Genomic DNA, 17,244 nt, shown 5'->3' with positions numbered 1-17,244 from the left:
ACACCCGTACGTGCGTGCGTGCGCCGGTGCACGCACGGTAAGTGCGTGCGCCGATGGTGAACGTGGGGGCGGTGTGCTCCGTCAACGTAATGAATGGGGTCTAGCAAACCTGCAACCTGCATACAGTATAAAAACCCCCCAGCGCTTGTAACCACACGGGCATTCCTCGGCTAACTCCATTCTGTGGCTGTGACTCAAAAGCTTAAATAACTTCGCTCGTTCCCACTAAGAGATATTTTTATTTTATTTCGTTACTAAGGCAACGTAGATTCATGGCAATGTGGCAAAAAAAACTCAATTCGCCTGTGAAACCCTTGCTCCCGCACAGGACTGAACGCCACTAATGCAGGCTCGCTGAGCTCTATAGGCCCATCATGCACCGCGTGCCCACGATGTTAGTTGTGGTAATGGCATTCTCACCGTGTGAATAGGGTACGGTTGGTGGCGTACGGTGCAAAATAAGTTCAACATAACTTACAACGGGGCTGCAGAATTATACATAACGTAACACCTCTCCGTATAGATTGTGAAGATCATCCTGTTACCAGAAAAAATATTACATGCACCAAAACCCTTATTCACTTTTATTCCTTTACGCTGCATTGACATTGAACTTGTTTGAGGCCCACAACACCTGGCAAACTAGTGCCGTGTGAGAGAAATAACAAGTGGGGGGGACACCCGGCCCACCCTGTGTCTATTAAGGAGCTTGTTTGACTACCATCCTGCACAAAGCTTAACAGTCCGAGTTTGGTGAAGTCGGAAGACCCCAGTACCAGTGCAAATATCGCTCGGCACTCGTGTTAATCGTGGCTGCTGGGAATCGAACTCGGCTCGACAGGTTTATCGTGCATTGCGCTAACCACCACTCATTTGGTCGCACCCATCCACCCCCCTCACGCCTTCAAATTTTAACGAACACTTTCCGGGGTTAAACCTCGTCGGAAGCTCCACCTAAAATGTCTCGTGGATGCTGCCCGCCATGGGAAAATTGACATGCACCCTTGCTCTAAAGGGTCGTGCTACGTGTTCGCTGTCTGAAGCCCGTGGTGTTGCTGTTAACATTATTGCGTTAGTGTCTCCACAATGCCGGATGACTGGGTTAATAATTGCACAGGTGGAGGCTTTATTTGGTTGCAGTACTGAAAGTGTTCTGAATCTGCGTTTGCAAGAAAGTGCACACAGTGATGTAATTTAACGTCCGTTTCATGGCCAAGTCAGGTGGAAAACTAAATAATAACTTTATGGGGAAGGGAGACGGTCGTTCTCATGAAACATCAACGACCTTTCTTGGTTCGCACTGCTGCCTACGCTTGCGGACTCGTATTCTCAGCCGGAGCTTCTGTGGATTTATATCGGTGGTGGAATCGCGTGACTCGATGGAAACGAGTGCAGTGGGTGAGAGTTGGCTTCAAGGGTAAAGTCTGAAATAAAACACCTTTTGGGGTTCCTAAGCAGAAAATTTCCCATGCAAAACACGGAGACAAAAGTTAAAGAGAAGGCACTAATCTCCCATCAGCTACTCGAAGCCAGAGCTGGAAGTTCTGTATTCCCATCATAGGGTTGGTCTGTTCATGTGATGACCACACCATTGACGCTCCATAAATTGATATTTGTATATTTGCCAACGACAGGATGAGAGGGTGAGTTGACCCCCTGATTTTTATTTTGAACTCACAACCTTCTGATTTGAAGTTGAGAACTTGTACCACAGTGACATATGGCTCGATGGGTGATTAACAAAATCAATACGCTTATTATTATTTGGGTCTTTCGGTAAAGTCACGTAGATAGGTTCAAATAAAATAGCAATGTTTACCACATAGTTGTGTGCAGGGTGAAGGAGGGTAGCTTAGTGAGACAGACATTGGAGTGGCACCCAAAAGTCGGCGACCGAAGGGGTGACCTGAAGCTCGAGGGTGGTGGTAATGAGACTAAGTCGTCATTGACTTAAAGCTTTCGTGACTGCAGGAATTCATACTCTTTGGGTCTTTCGGTCAAGTCGCTTTACCGAAAGACCCAAAGAGTATAAGTAGTCATTGAAGGACATGTGGCCTGTGTAACAAGTGGAAAAACAAAAGCCAGTGGTGCTGACACTGTAAGATCCAACCTTGTGAGGTTGGGTGTTGACTATGTCCAGAAGGCCCGAGGGGGTCCGACAGAGGGAAGGACGCGATAGCGAGGTGCATTGGCCATGATGCCCAACTTCACATTGGCCTCGTTAGTGAGATCCACCCCGACTGGGTTTGACCGGCACCCAGCCATGAACAATCCACTGCCGGACGAAGGCCCTCCCCAAGCCGTCGCCGTCTCTAATGATCCTGTGATGCTGAATTCGTAAAGGAGCGTAAACTATCACGTAAACTCCGGTCACCCTCGCAGCAGCTTTAGCTGGTCATCGAACAAAGACGGTCACCGCATCCTGCACTTTCAGATGCGCTTCTGCAACCATCTGGAACGGTCTTCCTTCCGATATTAGGAAACCAGTAGAGCTATTAAATCGAGGTTGAAAACTCATTTCTTTAGAATGCTTTTTGAGTTTAGTTTGTCCTTCCCTCGCATCTCTGAGCACGGTTGTCTTTGTATGGTGCGAAAGAAGTTCAACTTACATACAATCCGACTTTTCACCCACACACGAGCTGATTTCATTTCTCCATCTCTGCAGCGGACATCTGAGGCTTTGCATAAATCTTTAAGTCTCAGTCACAACCATCGTAATTTCCACCATTTGAGTTTGGCATGGTTTCCGATCGTTTTCCTTGCTGTAGCGAACATTATGTTTGTGATTATTCACCCCTTAGTAATTGAATGGACTGTTACGGTTCATTCCGGAATTGGTTTTGCTTTTTCTCGTTTGTAATGTCTTGATTGTCCTGCTTGTCTTGTCTGTACCGTCTTGTCATGCTTGTACTGCCTGTATGACAGGGTGATTGTAAAGAGAGCAGATATTGAGGGACTCGTATCATCCGTTTTTAGTTCAATCTCACTGCTTGACCAAAGAGAGCACAATTCGTTTCCCACCCAGGCTAACAACATCTCAAGTGGTCCTCTCAGCCATAAACGAACATGCTTTTGCTGGGCCAAGTGTGGTTGAAGTCACACTGTCCAGCCGTGTGTGCCTTACTGGCCTGAATAGGTGCTCGCTAACAGTGCTGGCTCCCCCCCCCCACCACAGTATACATGTATTAAACCAAACACTGGGTGTCTGTTGCTTTGTGGTGCAGTCCTTGACACGGCCGGGCAGGAGGAGTTTGGGGCCATGCGTGAGCAGTACATGCGGACGGGCGAGGGCTTCCTCCTCGTCTTCTCCATCACGGAGCGCGGCAGGTGAGCGGCGCGTGACATCTTGGGGAGAGACGACCTTGTCAAGTGTGAGAGCGTGCACAGAGGCAGCATGTAGTGTAAGCCACCCTCTGGCACCAGCCCCTAGTCCCTCCTGTCAAAGCCCCCAAGTGAGCTGCCATCCTTCCTATCCTCAAGTCTCAACAGCAACGGTTGACCTGCAGCCGGCCCCTCAGCCTGCTCCTCCACCCCACGATCTTCTCCAGCACAGAGAAGCTGGCAGGCAGCGTCAATGAAGGGAAAGCGAGGAGCCACCTGCTCAAAGCCGTTCCCATATTGTGCAGGTAGCGGGCCTCATCTTAGTGCCCCACGCACGGTGTTGTGCGGGAGAAAAAAGTGAACCCACAGTGCCATTCAAGTATCGCAGCCCGTGAGCGCGTGAGCGTACGTTTAAACATGCGGTGTGTACATGAGTGCTTTAGCGAGTGCGATTGTGTGCTAATGAGTAGGCGAGTAACAATTGATCGATTTAAAATTGATTCTCGTCTGACGCACACATCAGGTCGATGAAACAAAATGGAGAGAACGCACAGGGAAGACAGTGTACGGGACTGAGTGAATGAGACAAAAAGAAACGTATTCGCGACAATCAAATCGTGGAGCGGTGGGGGGTGAACGAGGGGGGGGGGGAGGTGAATCGTTACATGCCTATTAATGCGTATACTACGATCCCAGAAATATTGGTTGAGCTCCTGGCTATCGGTAACATTAGTGGCACGTCGAGTTTGGGATGATCCTTCTTTAAAGGCTAAATGGTCATCTTTAATTGATCCTGTGTTCATGGTTTGTGCACCGTGTGAGTTAAAATCTGCACCGAGCAAATGGGGTGGTGCTCCTCCCCATTGGCAGCCCCATCATTCCCATAATGGGGCTCACTGTGCCCATAGAACAAAACCTGTGGGCAGTACAATGAAGCGGTACTTGCTTTATTGATCCCGTAGGTATGAAGGCGCTGATTTGAATCCTTGCCCGGGATTTGAACTCGTAGCCTTCCAGTCGTGAGCCGGATGCTCTGACCACAGCATCTAAAATTAAAATATATAGTGAAGCGGTGTCTTGAGAAATGTATTCTCAGACAGATTAAAGTGGACACCACTTAGGTTGATGAGTACAGAGGGAGTGCGGGGGGTGGCTCTTGGCTTGGCTACTCGTCCCATGCCGCATAAAATTCTCGCGATGACGTCGGCTACCAAGGACAGAGAGACCTCAGCGCTCTCCGAGCCGGTGGTGCAATTATCATAAGAATGACATTCTCTGCGTTGCAACGTTAATTCTGAGCAGAGGAATGCATGGATTAGAGAACGTACACAGGTTAAAGACATCGATCTGAGGGATTAGAAAAGTAAGTGGGTTTTGGCAAGACACGTTCACCGGGAGGGATTGTGGCCCTTGGGTTAGAATAATGACAGGAGTGGTGGCCAAGAGAGGGAATGCAGCCAAGAGGACGCCACCGACCGTGGAGACAGAGTGATGAAACCAACTCTTGTACACGTGACGAGTGGCTTGTTACATCGCAGGAGGGCGATAAGAGCTGCCCGATGGCTTGGGGAGACCATCCAGCAGTGGATTAAGCATAGCTGATGAAGATGGATAAGTATTTTCTTGAAGAGTAAATAGATAGTCGACTAACTATCACAATCAATGGCTCTGTCCTAAGTGTAGAAATCCAACGGAATGGATGAACCATGACATGCCCTGATGGTGCTGGTGTTCATGATGCAGGGCGGTTAACATTGGTGATCGGTGAGAGAGCGGTGATTGGTGAGAGAGCGATGAGCAGTCCCAGGCAGCGCACATATGGAAACTTTGACTCAACGTCCAATTCGTGCTCAATGGGATTGGGAACATTTAATAGAATGAGATTAATGCTGACTGTTTCTTTAATTCTTAGAAACTGTGGCATGCTTGCGGAAAGCGTGGCCACTACAATCACAAAGGAATCAGTGGCCGAACTGCACGTGGCACGTACAGTACACACACCACGTGACTCGTGCAGTGGCTCGCTGCTGATGAGGACCGTGACCATTCGTCGATCATAATCGATGCTGGTGCTCATGATGCTGGTGCACATCTCCCGTTTGCAGCTCAGCCAGTGGTGGTAATTCCACATTCCCTCTGATCGAGCAAGTCTATCCATAGGACCACCTTTGACAAAATTGTACTAATTTCATCGACCCCCGAGAAGTTATGGGCTGAGTCAGTACCATAGCCAGGATTTGAACTCGCAACTTTCTGTTTGTGATAGCTGCTCACTATGCTGCCGAGCACAGAAGAACGTGTTACACACACCACTGGTCAGACGTGTGTGTTACACAGAACATGTAACACAAACCACTAGCCATACGTGTGTGTTACACAAAACATGTAACACACACCACTGGCCAGATGTGTGTGTTACACAGAACACGTCTCACACACGTCTAACCAGTAGTGTCGGTCACCTTTTATTCTTTCTCACAGCTAAACACATTGCAGATTGTGAAGTTTCCATTGAACTGTCGATTACCTAGTGCTGCGCATAGCTCAAAGAGTTAAACATGAAACATTTCCTTGCTGCCCTGCGATTAGATAGGGAGGGTTGAATGCTCACACACACACCTGTTCCACATAAACTCTGAGCAGTGCGTGCGTGTGTGTGCCTTGCTTTGTATGTATGTAGGGAGGAGTACTGTAGCGGTTAGCGAGCTGCGCTATGAACCCGGTGACCCGAGTTCAATTCTCACTCACGGCCAACACCAGTGACGATTATCTGAACCGGTCCTAGGCTTTGCCTAGGTCGACTCAGTCTCAAATGAGTCCCTGATGCGGTGTGTAAACATCGCCACTGGGGAGACGAAGACGACCGAGCATGGTTTTGCCTCCCCACGTGTGCCGTGCCGACCTTCATAGGTGCTCACTAACAGCACTTGCCCCAACAGTCTGTTAAGGATGTGAGGGGACGTCTGTTGGTTTGTATGTACGTGTGTGTATGTGGGTGGATAGGTTTCAATGTACATGTCCCTGTGTATCCATGTTTTTGTTATCCTTGTTTGTCTGTATCCATGTATGTGTCTTTTGTTTATGCAAATTTTACGTTTCTTGTGATACTGCATTGGCAGTTGTGAATAAGCACACATAACATAAACTCAGCATATTTGTCATAACGCTGCTCTAAAAAGAAACATGTAATTAGCAATATTTCTGGCAATGGCCCTTAGTGTGATAGAGAAGGGCCATTGGTGAAACCCTCATGTCATTTAATAATGAACAATTTATAATGCACACATTTCGCAAATCGGGCACAATGTTTGGTCGAAAACGCAGAGGTGTGGAGTCAGAGCTCTCAAAGTCCTTTATATATGTTGTTTTTCCTTTTCGGGTTACTGTAAATTAAGTGAGTTTTGTGTATCCGTTTTACCTGTTTGTGTGTGTGTGCACGCGCATGTTTCCTTTGGGTATGTGGCTCGCGTGTCTTTGTGTTTGCATCTCTTTAGCATTTTGAAAAGCGATCACGTGTAGCTGCTGTCCAAAACCAAGTCGTGTTTGTGAGCGCGCGCATACTTTTGATTTTATGCGAAATGCAGCGTGTCTCCGGAGCGAAGTGTGAGCAATTTCTTCCACACATGGGTAAAATTCTTAAGTGGCCCTTACAGAGCAATAACACTCGCGTGTTTATGTCATATACAGTATATACATTCTAATTTAATGGTAATTTTCCACTCGCACATCACGTGGACAGGACCCGGCAAACACGGGCCAAAATCAATTTTTCGCACAGAAGCGTTTATTCATGAGCAGGTGAGCGAGAGTTTTCTTGATAATGAAGTTTTCCTTTTTTGCAAACGAGGTCTGGGATGAAAACAAACCAGTGTGACAAACATACTTCACTGCATAAGATAATAATAATAGGCGATTGTAAATAGAAAAACATATTTGGCAGAGATCTGGAAAATATGGTGGGGAAAAAAACCCCAAAATCTAATTGAAAGCAATACATTAGTAATATTATATCACTTTACTTCATCATCCATGGTCTCTCCACCGTTGAATGAAGTCCTATATTACACATACTATAGTCTCTCACCAATACATGTCAATGCTAAGTTGCACTTTAACTTTATAATCATAAAATATATATTTTGTTCCCAAAAAATATTTCCCTATTGTTCATGCAACATTCTTCATTTGGTATATCGTAAGATCGGTCACATGCGTGGAATTTGAAACGTGTGTGGGTGGCTAGGCGCCCGTAGGTAGAGGAGATAGTTATTGTCCGACACGCGCGGTGACGTCGCCTTTGAGAATCCACGCTCGTTCATTTACATACAGATGCACAACGCGCCGTACTCTGCCAACTTTAGTCAGATGAGCTGCGTTACGAGTGCGTCGTGAACCCCGGGTGTCGCCGCCTCGTATGTGTGGGTTTTCTCCAGGCCACTCGGAATTCTTTCCACTTGCCAAAACTCCCATGAGTGAAATTTGCCAAATAATTTCAGTGCAGGACCCTCCTTAAAAAAAAGTGGGCCTGGAAGACCCTCGAGGTTTTCGTGAATAACATTAAGCACATTGTAATTATTATTATACAAAATCCATGAGCAGACGAAACGCCTTCACAAATCTGTTCCTCCATATAAAATATAAAAGTGTTTTTGTTTGTATACATCACATGAGTCACACGGCCTTCTGGGAGTGCGTTATTTTAGCATAGTTGGCCCAACGCAAGCACACTCGACTGCTTTCCATGTTCAGCGTCTCATCAGCAGTGGAACCAATGGTAGTGAACTGCAAAGTGTATGTAGGCAAGGACCCTTTCTGTTCAATATTGGGCCTATATCGATGCAAAACTATATAACGCATAACCACAATATAATCGTGAGCATCACTGATAATTATTATTGTGTGTTTTTTTTAATGCAGACTGGTACAGCACCTTCCCAGCTGTTGGCTCAGTCTTTACTAAGATGTGAACTGACGCTGCGCCATCTCGTGGTGACTGATGAGAGCAGCGCTTTTATTCAACAAATCACAAAGTCTCTTACGTACTTGGTTCGTAAAGGCTATCTTCGGCAGACAAAGTTTTCAATAAATATAATAATTGACCTGATATGATTTTTTTGTACAGTTTTCATCTACGATCAGACACTAACAACTCCAAAATATATTTTTCCACTAAACACAAATAAAATTGTTGACTTGATTACACTTATATTTAAAGATGTGCCCATTGGAAACCGATCAACTTAAAGATTTAGTTTTTTTTAATTAGAAAGAACAAAAAATTATTAACTTAATACTCAGAGCAAACTCTATAGTTGACTGTATTCAAATTATTCAAATTTGAACGTAATAAAATGCGTATTTTTTGTTTTGTTCAAAATCACTTTAATCGGAAATATCTCAAAAACAATGAAAGATAGAACAATGGTTCTCGCTTTAGTTTTATTTTGCTGTTTAACACTCTATCAAACGAACAAAAAACACAATCTTACATTTTGAACGGTTTCTAAATGACACATACATATTTATGGAGCACTTAAAATTGAGTTTTGGGGGCCTTAAATAGAAAATTCTCAGTTTCATATTTTTCTCCCTGTTGCTTGTGTCCTAAAAGCTACCTGTGTAAAAAAAAATTCAGCTTTCTACCTTGTCGGGAAATACCTTCGAGGTTTTTGAGACATACATACAGATTAAAAGGTTTTATTTATATAGATGTGTGTGTGGGTAATGTATATTGATTCTTTAGTCATATTTATTACGCCCAGGATACATGCATCAAATGAAGCTTGCGTAATATTTACCTGCATCATTTATGATTCGCAGTGCTATGCAAGTGAAACTAAACAAAGCATTTGTTCATTTTACCAGTTTAGGCCTACTGAGCTAATGGCTATTTTTCAGAAGCGACCTGGCCACAAATGATAAAAGTTCAACTAAGTGGCTTAAAATGTAGAAATGTATAGCAAACAAATACTCGAGGCATGTTGAGTCTAAATGTGGAGGGAAAAATCGGAGGTCTAGGAAAAAATTCCGCACAACCACAGGGTGAACATTCAGACTGCAAATATACAGGTGTCAGGGTTGGGATTGAAACCACGACCTCCTGTATACCTGGCGATGTAGTTAACATCTCGCCACCATGGCACGTGATTGGTTCATGGGTACCATGCAGCCACTGTAGATTCTACAACCACGACAATGTCAAAATAACGATTTGAATCTTGAAAATAATCCTGATACCATATGACAATTAGGTAGGCAGGTGTGTCGGGATACAGGTAGGTGGGTAGGTAGACGGCAACGTGTGGAGGTGTAGTCTCTGTTGGAGTTGTGGAGCGTGGGAGCGCAGTGATTAATGTACTTGCACTATAAACCTGGTGGACTGATATTCGTTCCTGATGGCAGCTAACATCAGAATGGTGAAGTATGGTCATACAGCTCCCACGACTGACAAAGCAGGGGTGGAGGCCTCCATCTAGCAGTGGATTGACAAAGGGTTGTAAAAATCTGCGCTTTATTTAAAGCAGGTGATAGTCTAATGCCATCTGGTTTAAAACTATACAGACTCTTATCCGTGTCCCTACCACATGTCTGATGAACCTAGTCACGAGTTAATGGAGGGTTCAATCCATTGATCAAAACGACTGCTTAAAAAATGTGCCTAGGCTGTGTGTTCGGGGCTGTTTGTCACAAGTTTGAAGCTCCAATAATGAGAAAATTTTAAAGTTCCGGTCAAACGTTTCAGTATTGCACGCTGGTGACAGCACGAACATGCCTCTCTTACATTTTAGCATGTCAAAGCAACAACGTCACTGTAGTGGTATGATGGAGCACCTGACCATGATTTTAAAGTATTTTTCTTCTCATTACCGAAGCTTAAAGCTTGCGTCAGCTCCCCAGAACACAGGCACCTTGGCAACAAGATGAGTGGTGATCATTTGTTTTGGTCGTGACTTTGTTTAGCAGGTGTGACTCACCCCAGCAGGGTCATGCCTGCCTTCGCCATTGCCTCTCTTCCATTATGGGTTTTTATCACCGCGTAGCTCTGAGAAAATAAATTAAAATAACATAAAAGAGAAAAATATATATATCGGGAACCGGTAGCTCCCTGCTTATTCGTGTGCACACGTGCGATCAGGCGAGAGTGAGTTTATACGTCCCCACCCCCTCTTTCGCTGGCCCTCCCACCCGCTCGCCCACCCTGTTGAGACAGACGTGACATCACACCATTCCTGTGCCATTCATCAGGTCTCATGGATGGGGCAGTAGGGGCCAGTGATGGCTGTGGGTGGTGGGAGGGGGCATTCGAGGTGTGGTGACCACTAGGAGTTAAAACTAAACTTTTTATTTGACCAAGTAATGCCCACTGAGCTACATAGCTCTTTTTCAGAAGCGATCCAGCCACAAATGATAGCTCAACAAAGTGGCTTATCACGTGGAAATCTATAGCAGGCAAATGTTAAAAACGCATGTTGATGCTAAATGTGCAGGGAAAAACCGGAGGACCCGGAGAACACTCGATTACATGCAAACTCCAAATATACAGGTGTCAGGGTCGGGCCAAACCCACGACCTCCTGTGTACCAGGCAAGGTAGTTTACATCTCGCCACTGTGGCGCCCAGGGTTGCGAGATGGTGAAGAGCCAGGTGTACGTACAGAACAAGTGGAGGAAGGGGCAGCCAAGCGGGCAACAACTGAACGATTTGTAACCGGGACATTAAAGTAATGTTTTTACCAGTGGAGTTTGGGTAAAAATCATTATTAACAAAATCTGCAAAATATTTTTTTCTGGAATTCTTTATAAAAATCTATTTGTGTATAACGTGACTCATGCAAAAACTGTTTATGTGCGTATCCATTTCATTATCTGATGTTATTTTTGTGCGATGTGCAGTTTTAATTGTGGTAAAAAAAAACAATTATTTACTTCCGTGTATACTTCTCAATTTCGACGTATATTTTACCCTTGTATGAATGTGGTCCTTGTGCCTGCAGCTTTGATGAAATCTACAAATTCCACCGGCAAATCCTGCGCGTGAAAGACCGGGACGAGTTCCCCATGATCCTCGTCGGCAACAAAGCGGATCTCGATCACCAGCGCCAGGTAGCGCACCGTGCAATGACCCCTGCCCTTCCTGGCTCCCCACCTCTGAACTCTGACCTATGTCTGCTTGGCCGCCCCTTCCTCCACATGTTCTGTACATACACCTGCCTCTTAACCATCTCGCCACCATCGGCGCCATGGTGGCAAGATGTTAGCTACCTTGCCTGGTTTCCAGGAGGTCGTGGCTTCGATCCAGACCCTGACACCTGTATATTTAGAGTTTGCACGTTCTGCCCGTGGTCGTGATGATTTTTCTCCGGGTCCTGCGGTTTTCCCACCACATTTAAAAACATGTGTTTAAGAGTATTTGGCTGACATACATTACCATATAAGCCACTTCATTGAGCTATCATTTGTGGCCAGGTCGCTTCGAAAAATATCTTAATAGCTCCGTCGGCCTTACCTGGTATAATAAAAGTTTTGAGTTTTTTTTAGTAACCTCCATCCTGTACAGCTTTGCCCTACGACGTCGGCTCTATGCGCCTGTACCATTGCTAAATGTAATTGGTCAATTGGAAGTGTCTTAAAAAGAAGAAGTACATCGATGTTGGAAGCAGGGATATCACATTGCACGGGTCATGTTATACTTAGTACACAAAGTGATGCAAAGTCCACGATGTGGTATGTGAGGCACATTGGTGTGGTAGCAGGGAGCATATTGGTGTGATGGTAAGAATATTGGAGTGGTGGTAGTGGCAGTAAGCACACTGGTGTGGTGACTTTCAGCACATTCGTGAGGTGGTGAGAACTATGGTGTGGTGGTGCGCAGTGGTGTGATGGCAGTGAGGACGTTGGTGTGGTGGTGGTGGTGAGCACGTGAGAGTGGCGTTGTGCACGCAGTGCGGTGCACGTGCCTGCGCCCTGCGTCACCCCACCACATCCATGTCTCCTTGGTGATCATGTGCAGCTCGGCATTCTTGCGGTGTGAGCTGGTGCTGTGCCAGAAACACCGGATATTTCCGGGGATCACCTTTCACTCGACACCACCGGAAAAGGCCCACAGAGAGCCGTAAGGCGGGTCGAGCAAAGCGGCCGGCAGCTGGAACCCCCAAATCTGTCCTTTTCACAAATCTCACCCCTCGTATTGTTTCCGTATAGTTTGTTTTGGTCGTTTATTTACCCCAGCTGCATCCCATTTGCATTGGCAGACACTGGGCAGTCATTCTGGTGAGACGGTCAACTAACAGTTGGAAGGGTTCGGAGTTCAAATCCCAGTTGGTGGTTGAATCGGCAAATCATCTCTCTCTGATGGACAAGATGAGCCTGACTTTGCAACAAATCATGTGTTTGTCTTTTGGGGTAGGCTGGCATTACATCATAGGAATGTGGAACTTACACCCAGTGTGGTGGCTCATGACTTGCGATTGGTTGCTTTGGGCTCAAAAAATGGGTGGCTGGTTCGTGCTGGCAGTGAGGACGTTGGTACTGGTTTGTGAAACAACCAAAACCCCCTGCTGCTGTTGATGTGGCCATTCGATGGCAGTGGAGCAGGTGCATTTTTGAATCCATCTGTGTATCTCTCTGGGCGTTATTCCCTTCATGCATGGATTTACTCCGGGTAACTCTGGTTGTGCCACAAACAAATAAAACACATATGAATGCAAGATCCTCCTGGACGAGTTTGTCAAGAAGTTCCAGGCTTGATTCGAAGCTTTCGTGACTGCAGGAATCCACACTCTTTGGTTATTTCGGTAAGGTCACGTAGGTATGAAATAAAACAAATCACGACGTTTCAGGCGCAACACAAGCGTCCGTCATCAGGTGGGAGAGTTTACCTACGTGACTTTACCGAAGGAACCACAGAGTATAAAGTACCAGGCTCTGTGATTGCGATGGCCATTATGAGCTCCATGGTCCAAGTGGGCACCTCCCATCTCTCAATATGCTTTGCAACCTCACTTCCGTAACGTTGCAGTCCTGATGGTAGTAGAACGTATCGATGTTAAACCTCCTTTGTATCGTACGCGGCCAACCGTGGTCATCGGAGGTGCAGGGCAAGGACAAGAAACTAAACTCAAAAATCAGCTCTAAACAAATGAGTTTTCGATCTAGATGATTTAAAAGTGCGTAGCTTCAGTGGCTTCCTCATATCGGAAAGGAAGAGCCTTCCAGACGGCCGCAGAAGACCATCTGAAAGCGCGTAATGCGGTGACCGTCTTTGTTCGACGGCAACTTGCGAGGATGACCAGAGTTCGCGTGATGGTTTATGCTCCTTGATGAGGTCAGAAAACACCATACACACATTTTATCTTTGGAAAAACAGCACAAAACAACGTCAAGCGTACCACGTTGGACTGGACGGCTGCAAGTCCGTGTTTGGAGGTGCTGTCTGAAAACCATTAACTCCCTTTCCTGCAATTACAGCTTTTTAGGTAGCTCGCAATTAGTCCTGCTCCACCAAGTTTTGTGTAGCGTTATTGTAAGGAAAAATTGGGCGCGCATAAATAAAACGCAGATGTACCTCAACGCCTCGTCAGACAGGGAGGCATTGTGTTGAACCTTCGCGAGCCACGCTTCGAGGCACTCGCCCGCCCCTGGCTGGTCGAGCGGTCGCATTTCCTGTCGAGCTCCGCGGTGGAGGCGCGACATCGTTTCCTTCCACCGCCACCATCCGTGGTGGCTCCGTGTCGGGGGTGCGGGAGCGCGATGGGCAGTCGGTTCTGGCCGACTGTAATCCCAGACCCGTAAACTGAACCGGCACTGAGTGATTAAAGGATGCAACCCAATAAGGCCAACAACAAGTTTTAAACTTCATTTCCGAGAAAACAAAGACCTTAATGAGACATTAGACTTTAAAGTTACAGGCGAGTGCAGTGTCTCGAGCACTCCTGATGTTTGCGGTCAAATCTGTATTCCAGGCACCCAAACTGAACCCAGATCTTCAAGTTCACCGAGTTGACGGTTATAACTGTCAAGACCTACCTGAGATGCCCAATTATTTTACATCACTTTAACATGTGGGAGGCTTTCGCGACCAATATTATTCATAATAAAGGTTTTTGGGTTAGATCGCGTTATTTATAAATGTGTCGTAACCCTCCACCACCCGACATGGCCAAACAGTAAAAAATGTGTCACGTTTACCAAGGACAAACTACTTTAGCCCACCGGTGTGTTGAAGAGTGAATCAACATCATTTAAAATTTGAGTACGACGTTTCGCTGGTAATTACATCCAGCTTCATCAGGCAATTTGCCAGACCCATTGACAGTCTCAAAAGGAGTTCAAGAAGCTCCTGTTTGGGATGTTAGGCCAATTTCTGTTCAATGAGTGTTTTTTTTTGTCTGGAAGCCTGAAAACCCAGAGCAAACCCATACATATGATGGCAGTGACGTTCAACATTTCACACAGGTGGGTCACTGTACTTGTACTTACATCTCCCAGCCACCTCGCAGCTTAACAGGTCTGTGTATTCACAAGTGTACGTGATCCGGCGACCCTCACCTTCAAAGTGCTAGGTGCGGACCACCATGCCGGCACAGCACATCAGCTTGTAAGCGTCATGTGCCTGTGCTTATCGGATCTCTATTTGACCAAGATAACATTATATTCTTTGGATCTTTCGGTAAAGCCACGTAGATAGAAAACAATAATAAAATCAAGATAATATTACGAGGGAAAAGCAAGGAGACGCATCAGTCGGCAGGACAATGCGAGTAGTTGAATGGGGACTTTCCACAAGTGAAATTAAGATCAGGGAAGGTGTAAAACATCTGTCGTGGACAATCTCTCGGTGTTGAGGACGACTCGTGACCGACTTTGGGCTTCGGTGCCTCGCGTGTCGTGTGCTGCTGCTGCTGCTGCAGGTGACGCAGGAGGAGGGACAGCAGCTCGCTCGCTCCCTCAAGATCCCCTACATGGAGGCGTCGGCCAAGGTGCGACTCAACGTGGACCAGGCCTTCCACGAACTCGTCAGGGTCATACGGTGAGGGGACACCTCATGCGCGCGCACACCGCCATACACACATTCAGGTTCGTACGTAAGCGTGGATGTGTATAGTTGCACTTGGACTTCAGTATGCGCACACACACACACACGTGCACATCGCATGCAGACATGGTTGAATATGGGCACACGTGGTTATACAATCCTGCAGTCTTACGCCCGCATGGTCTTACATGCGCTCACATTGGTATTATAAACACATGCATGGGCGTACGTACACTTAGACGTCTTATATACACACACACACACGTGGCCTTACGGCTACACGTACAGTCCCATGTACACACGCATGCTCAGTGCTCTGTTCACCCACACTTTTTTTTTACCACACCCACTCCACACCTACATGACAAATTCTGCATCTCATGAGTGGCAGACAAACAAAAGTACTGTAAGTTTATTTTTTAAGTTGCTATTTTAGCACCAAGTGAAATGGCCATGTGATCAGTTGTCTCTGGATGATAACATGTGAATTACCAAGTGTGAGGATTTGGGATCCAGCGGTTGATATGGTGGCCAGATAATGGGAAGTGACAGCATGGGAATAGAAACCATTCTTTATGGGTTTGTGTAAGGATCCTAACAGCATCATTCCACGTGTGACAGCTGGAGATGAATGACTGAGGAATTCCATGAAGGGAAAGAGCGGGGTGAAGGAGGGATCCAGCAGTGCCAGAGTTGAGTTGTCATGAGCAAGGAGATGATGTGGAGGTCGTGACAGGAGGATAAGACCCGACAAGCAATGGACAATAAGAATCCTGGTGGAGAATGGCAGCATTTCAAATCTTCACACAGCATTTAAAGGTGGAATATTTGTACATAAATCAAGTTTAAGGTTTGCTGGGCTGCTGCAGAATGTTGGAGCTTAAGACAGGAAGAAGCCGCTACGAGAGCTGATGAAGAGGGTGAACGTATGTAATCGAGGAATATTTAAAGCAGAATCAATGATGGGCTACTGTTTGTGCATCTGTGACAAAGCATTACATATTCCATCATGGGTGATCTTAAATGGAGAAAAGGTTTAGAATATATATAGATGTTGAACTTTTTTCTCATCGCACGTAGCCAACTGCGTTAATAAGAGGTGTGAATGCATATACAGTCAAAAACTGACACCTGTGGGATATCTTTGCTTAGACGTGTTGTTAGAGGAAATCTCATTCAGCAAGGCAAGGGGAGACCGAGATGGAAGGCATCTATGGCTTTAGAGTGTTGTCCAATTTTTACAAACGAGTCCAAAGAGGAGGAACGTGGGTACCTGGTCATCACTGCTGTGTTTGAAGCAGTAGAGCAGGGTAGCCAATCACATTTATGGGGTTTAGAAAGAGATAAGCGGAACTGTGTACATGCAATGAGAGGGGCAATGGTGAACAGTCGCGCACCATCTATGACCCACAGGAAGTTCCAGGTGGACGAGTGCCCGCCTTCCTCGGAGCCACCCACAAAGGAGTCGACCGAGAACGGCTGCCGCTGCGTCATCCTCTAACGGCCGGGTGGAGCTCTCGTCCACTCGCCCACTCCTCGCCCAGCTGTCCTCTCACTCGCCCGCACGCCTTCCCAGATACCGACCCCGCCAGTCGACGACGCTGCCACCACTAAGCCGAGCTGCCCCGGCAGCGCCGTGATGGGAGTAGGGGGGGGGAGCGGGAGGCTGGGAGAGTGAGCGGGTGTGGCGTGGGAGCGGGGAAGCGGTCTTTCTGTTTTATGCAATGCCTTAGAGTGAGGGCCAGGGCCCACATCATCCTGCTACCACCACGCTCGTCGTTTTAATGAAAACTACTGGGAGTGCATGCTCCATTAGCCATGCCCACCGTGTCCCTAACACGTACCTTCATCGCGCAGAGTAGACGTGTATTAAGCCTATTGTAATGTAGA

At 46.5% G+C, this 17,244-nt stretch overlaps 1 protein-coding gene across 1 annotated transcript in view; it reads left to right on the top strand.

Annotated features, from left to right (window-relative positions):
* RRAS2 (RAS related 2) overlaps window positions 1-16,992 on the top strand; it is a 56,072-nt gene extending 39,080 nt beyond the window's left edge. Inside the window, exons 3-6 of the mRNA XM_032977067.2 lie at window positions 3,225-3,327; window positions 11,315-11,423; window positions 15,230-15,348; window positions 16,768-16,992. Coding sequence (XP_032832958.1) covers window positions 3,225-3,327; window positions 11,315-11,423; window positions 15,230-15,348; window positions 16,768-16,855 — 419 coding nt within the window. The 3' untranslated portion in view covers window positions 16,856-16,992. The remainder of the gene's footprint in view (window positions 1-3,224; window positions 3,328-11,314; window positions 11,424-15,229; window positions 15,349-16,767) is intronic.
* The last annotated feature ends 252 nt before the right edge of the window (window positions 16,993-17,244 follow it).

Source organism: Petromyzon marinus, chromosome 3 (genome assembly GCF_048934315.1).
Source record: "Petromyzon marinus isolate PM22_M1 ecotype Great Lakes invasive population chromosome 3, UKy_Petmar_22M1.pri1.0, whole genome shotgun sequence".
Classification (NCBI taxonomy): Eukaryota; Metazoa; Chordata; class Hyperoartia; order Petromyzontiformes; family Petromyzontidae; genus Petromyzon; species Petromyzon marinus.
This window is presented reverse-complemented; position numbering and strand designations above follow the sequence as displayed.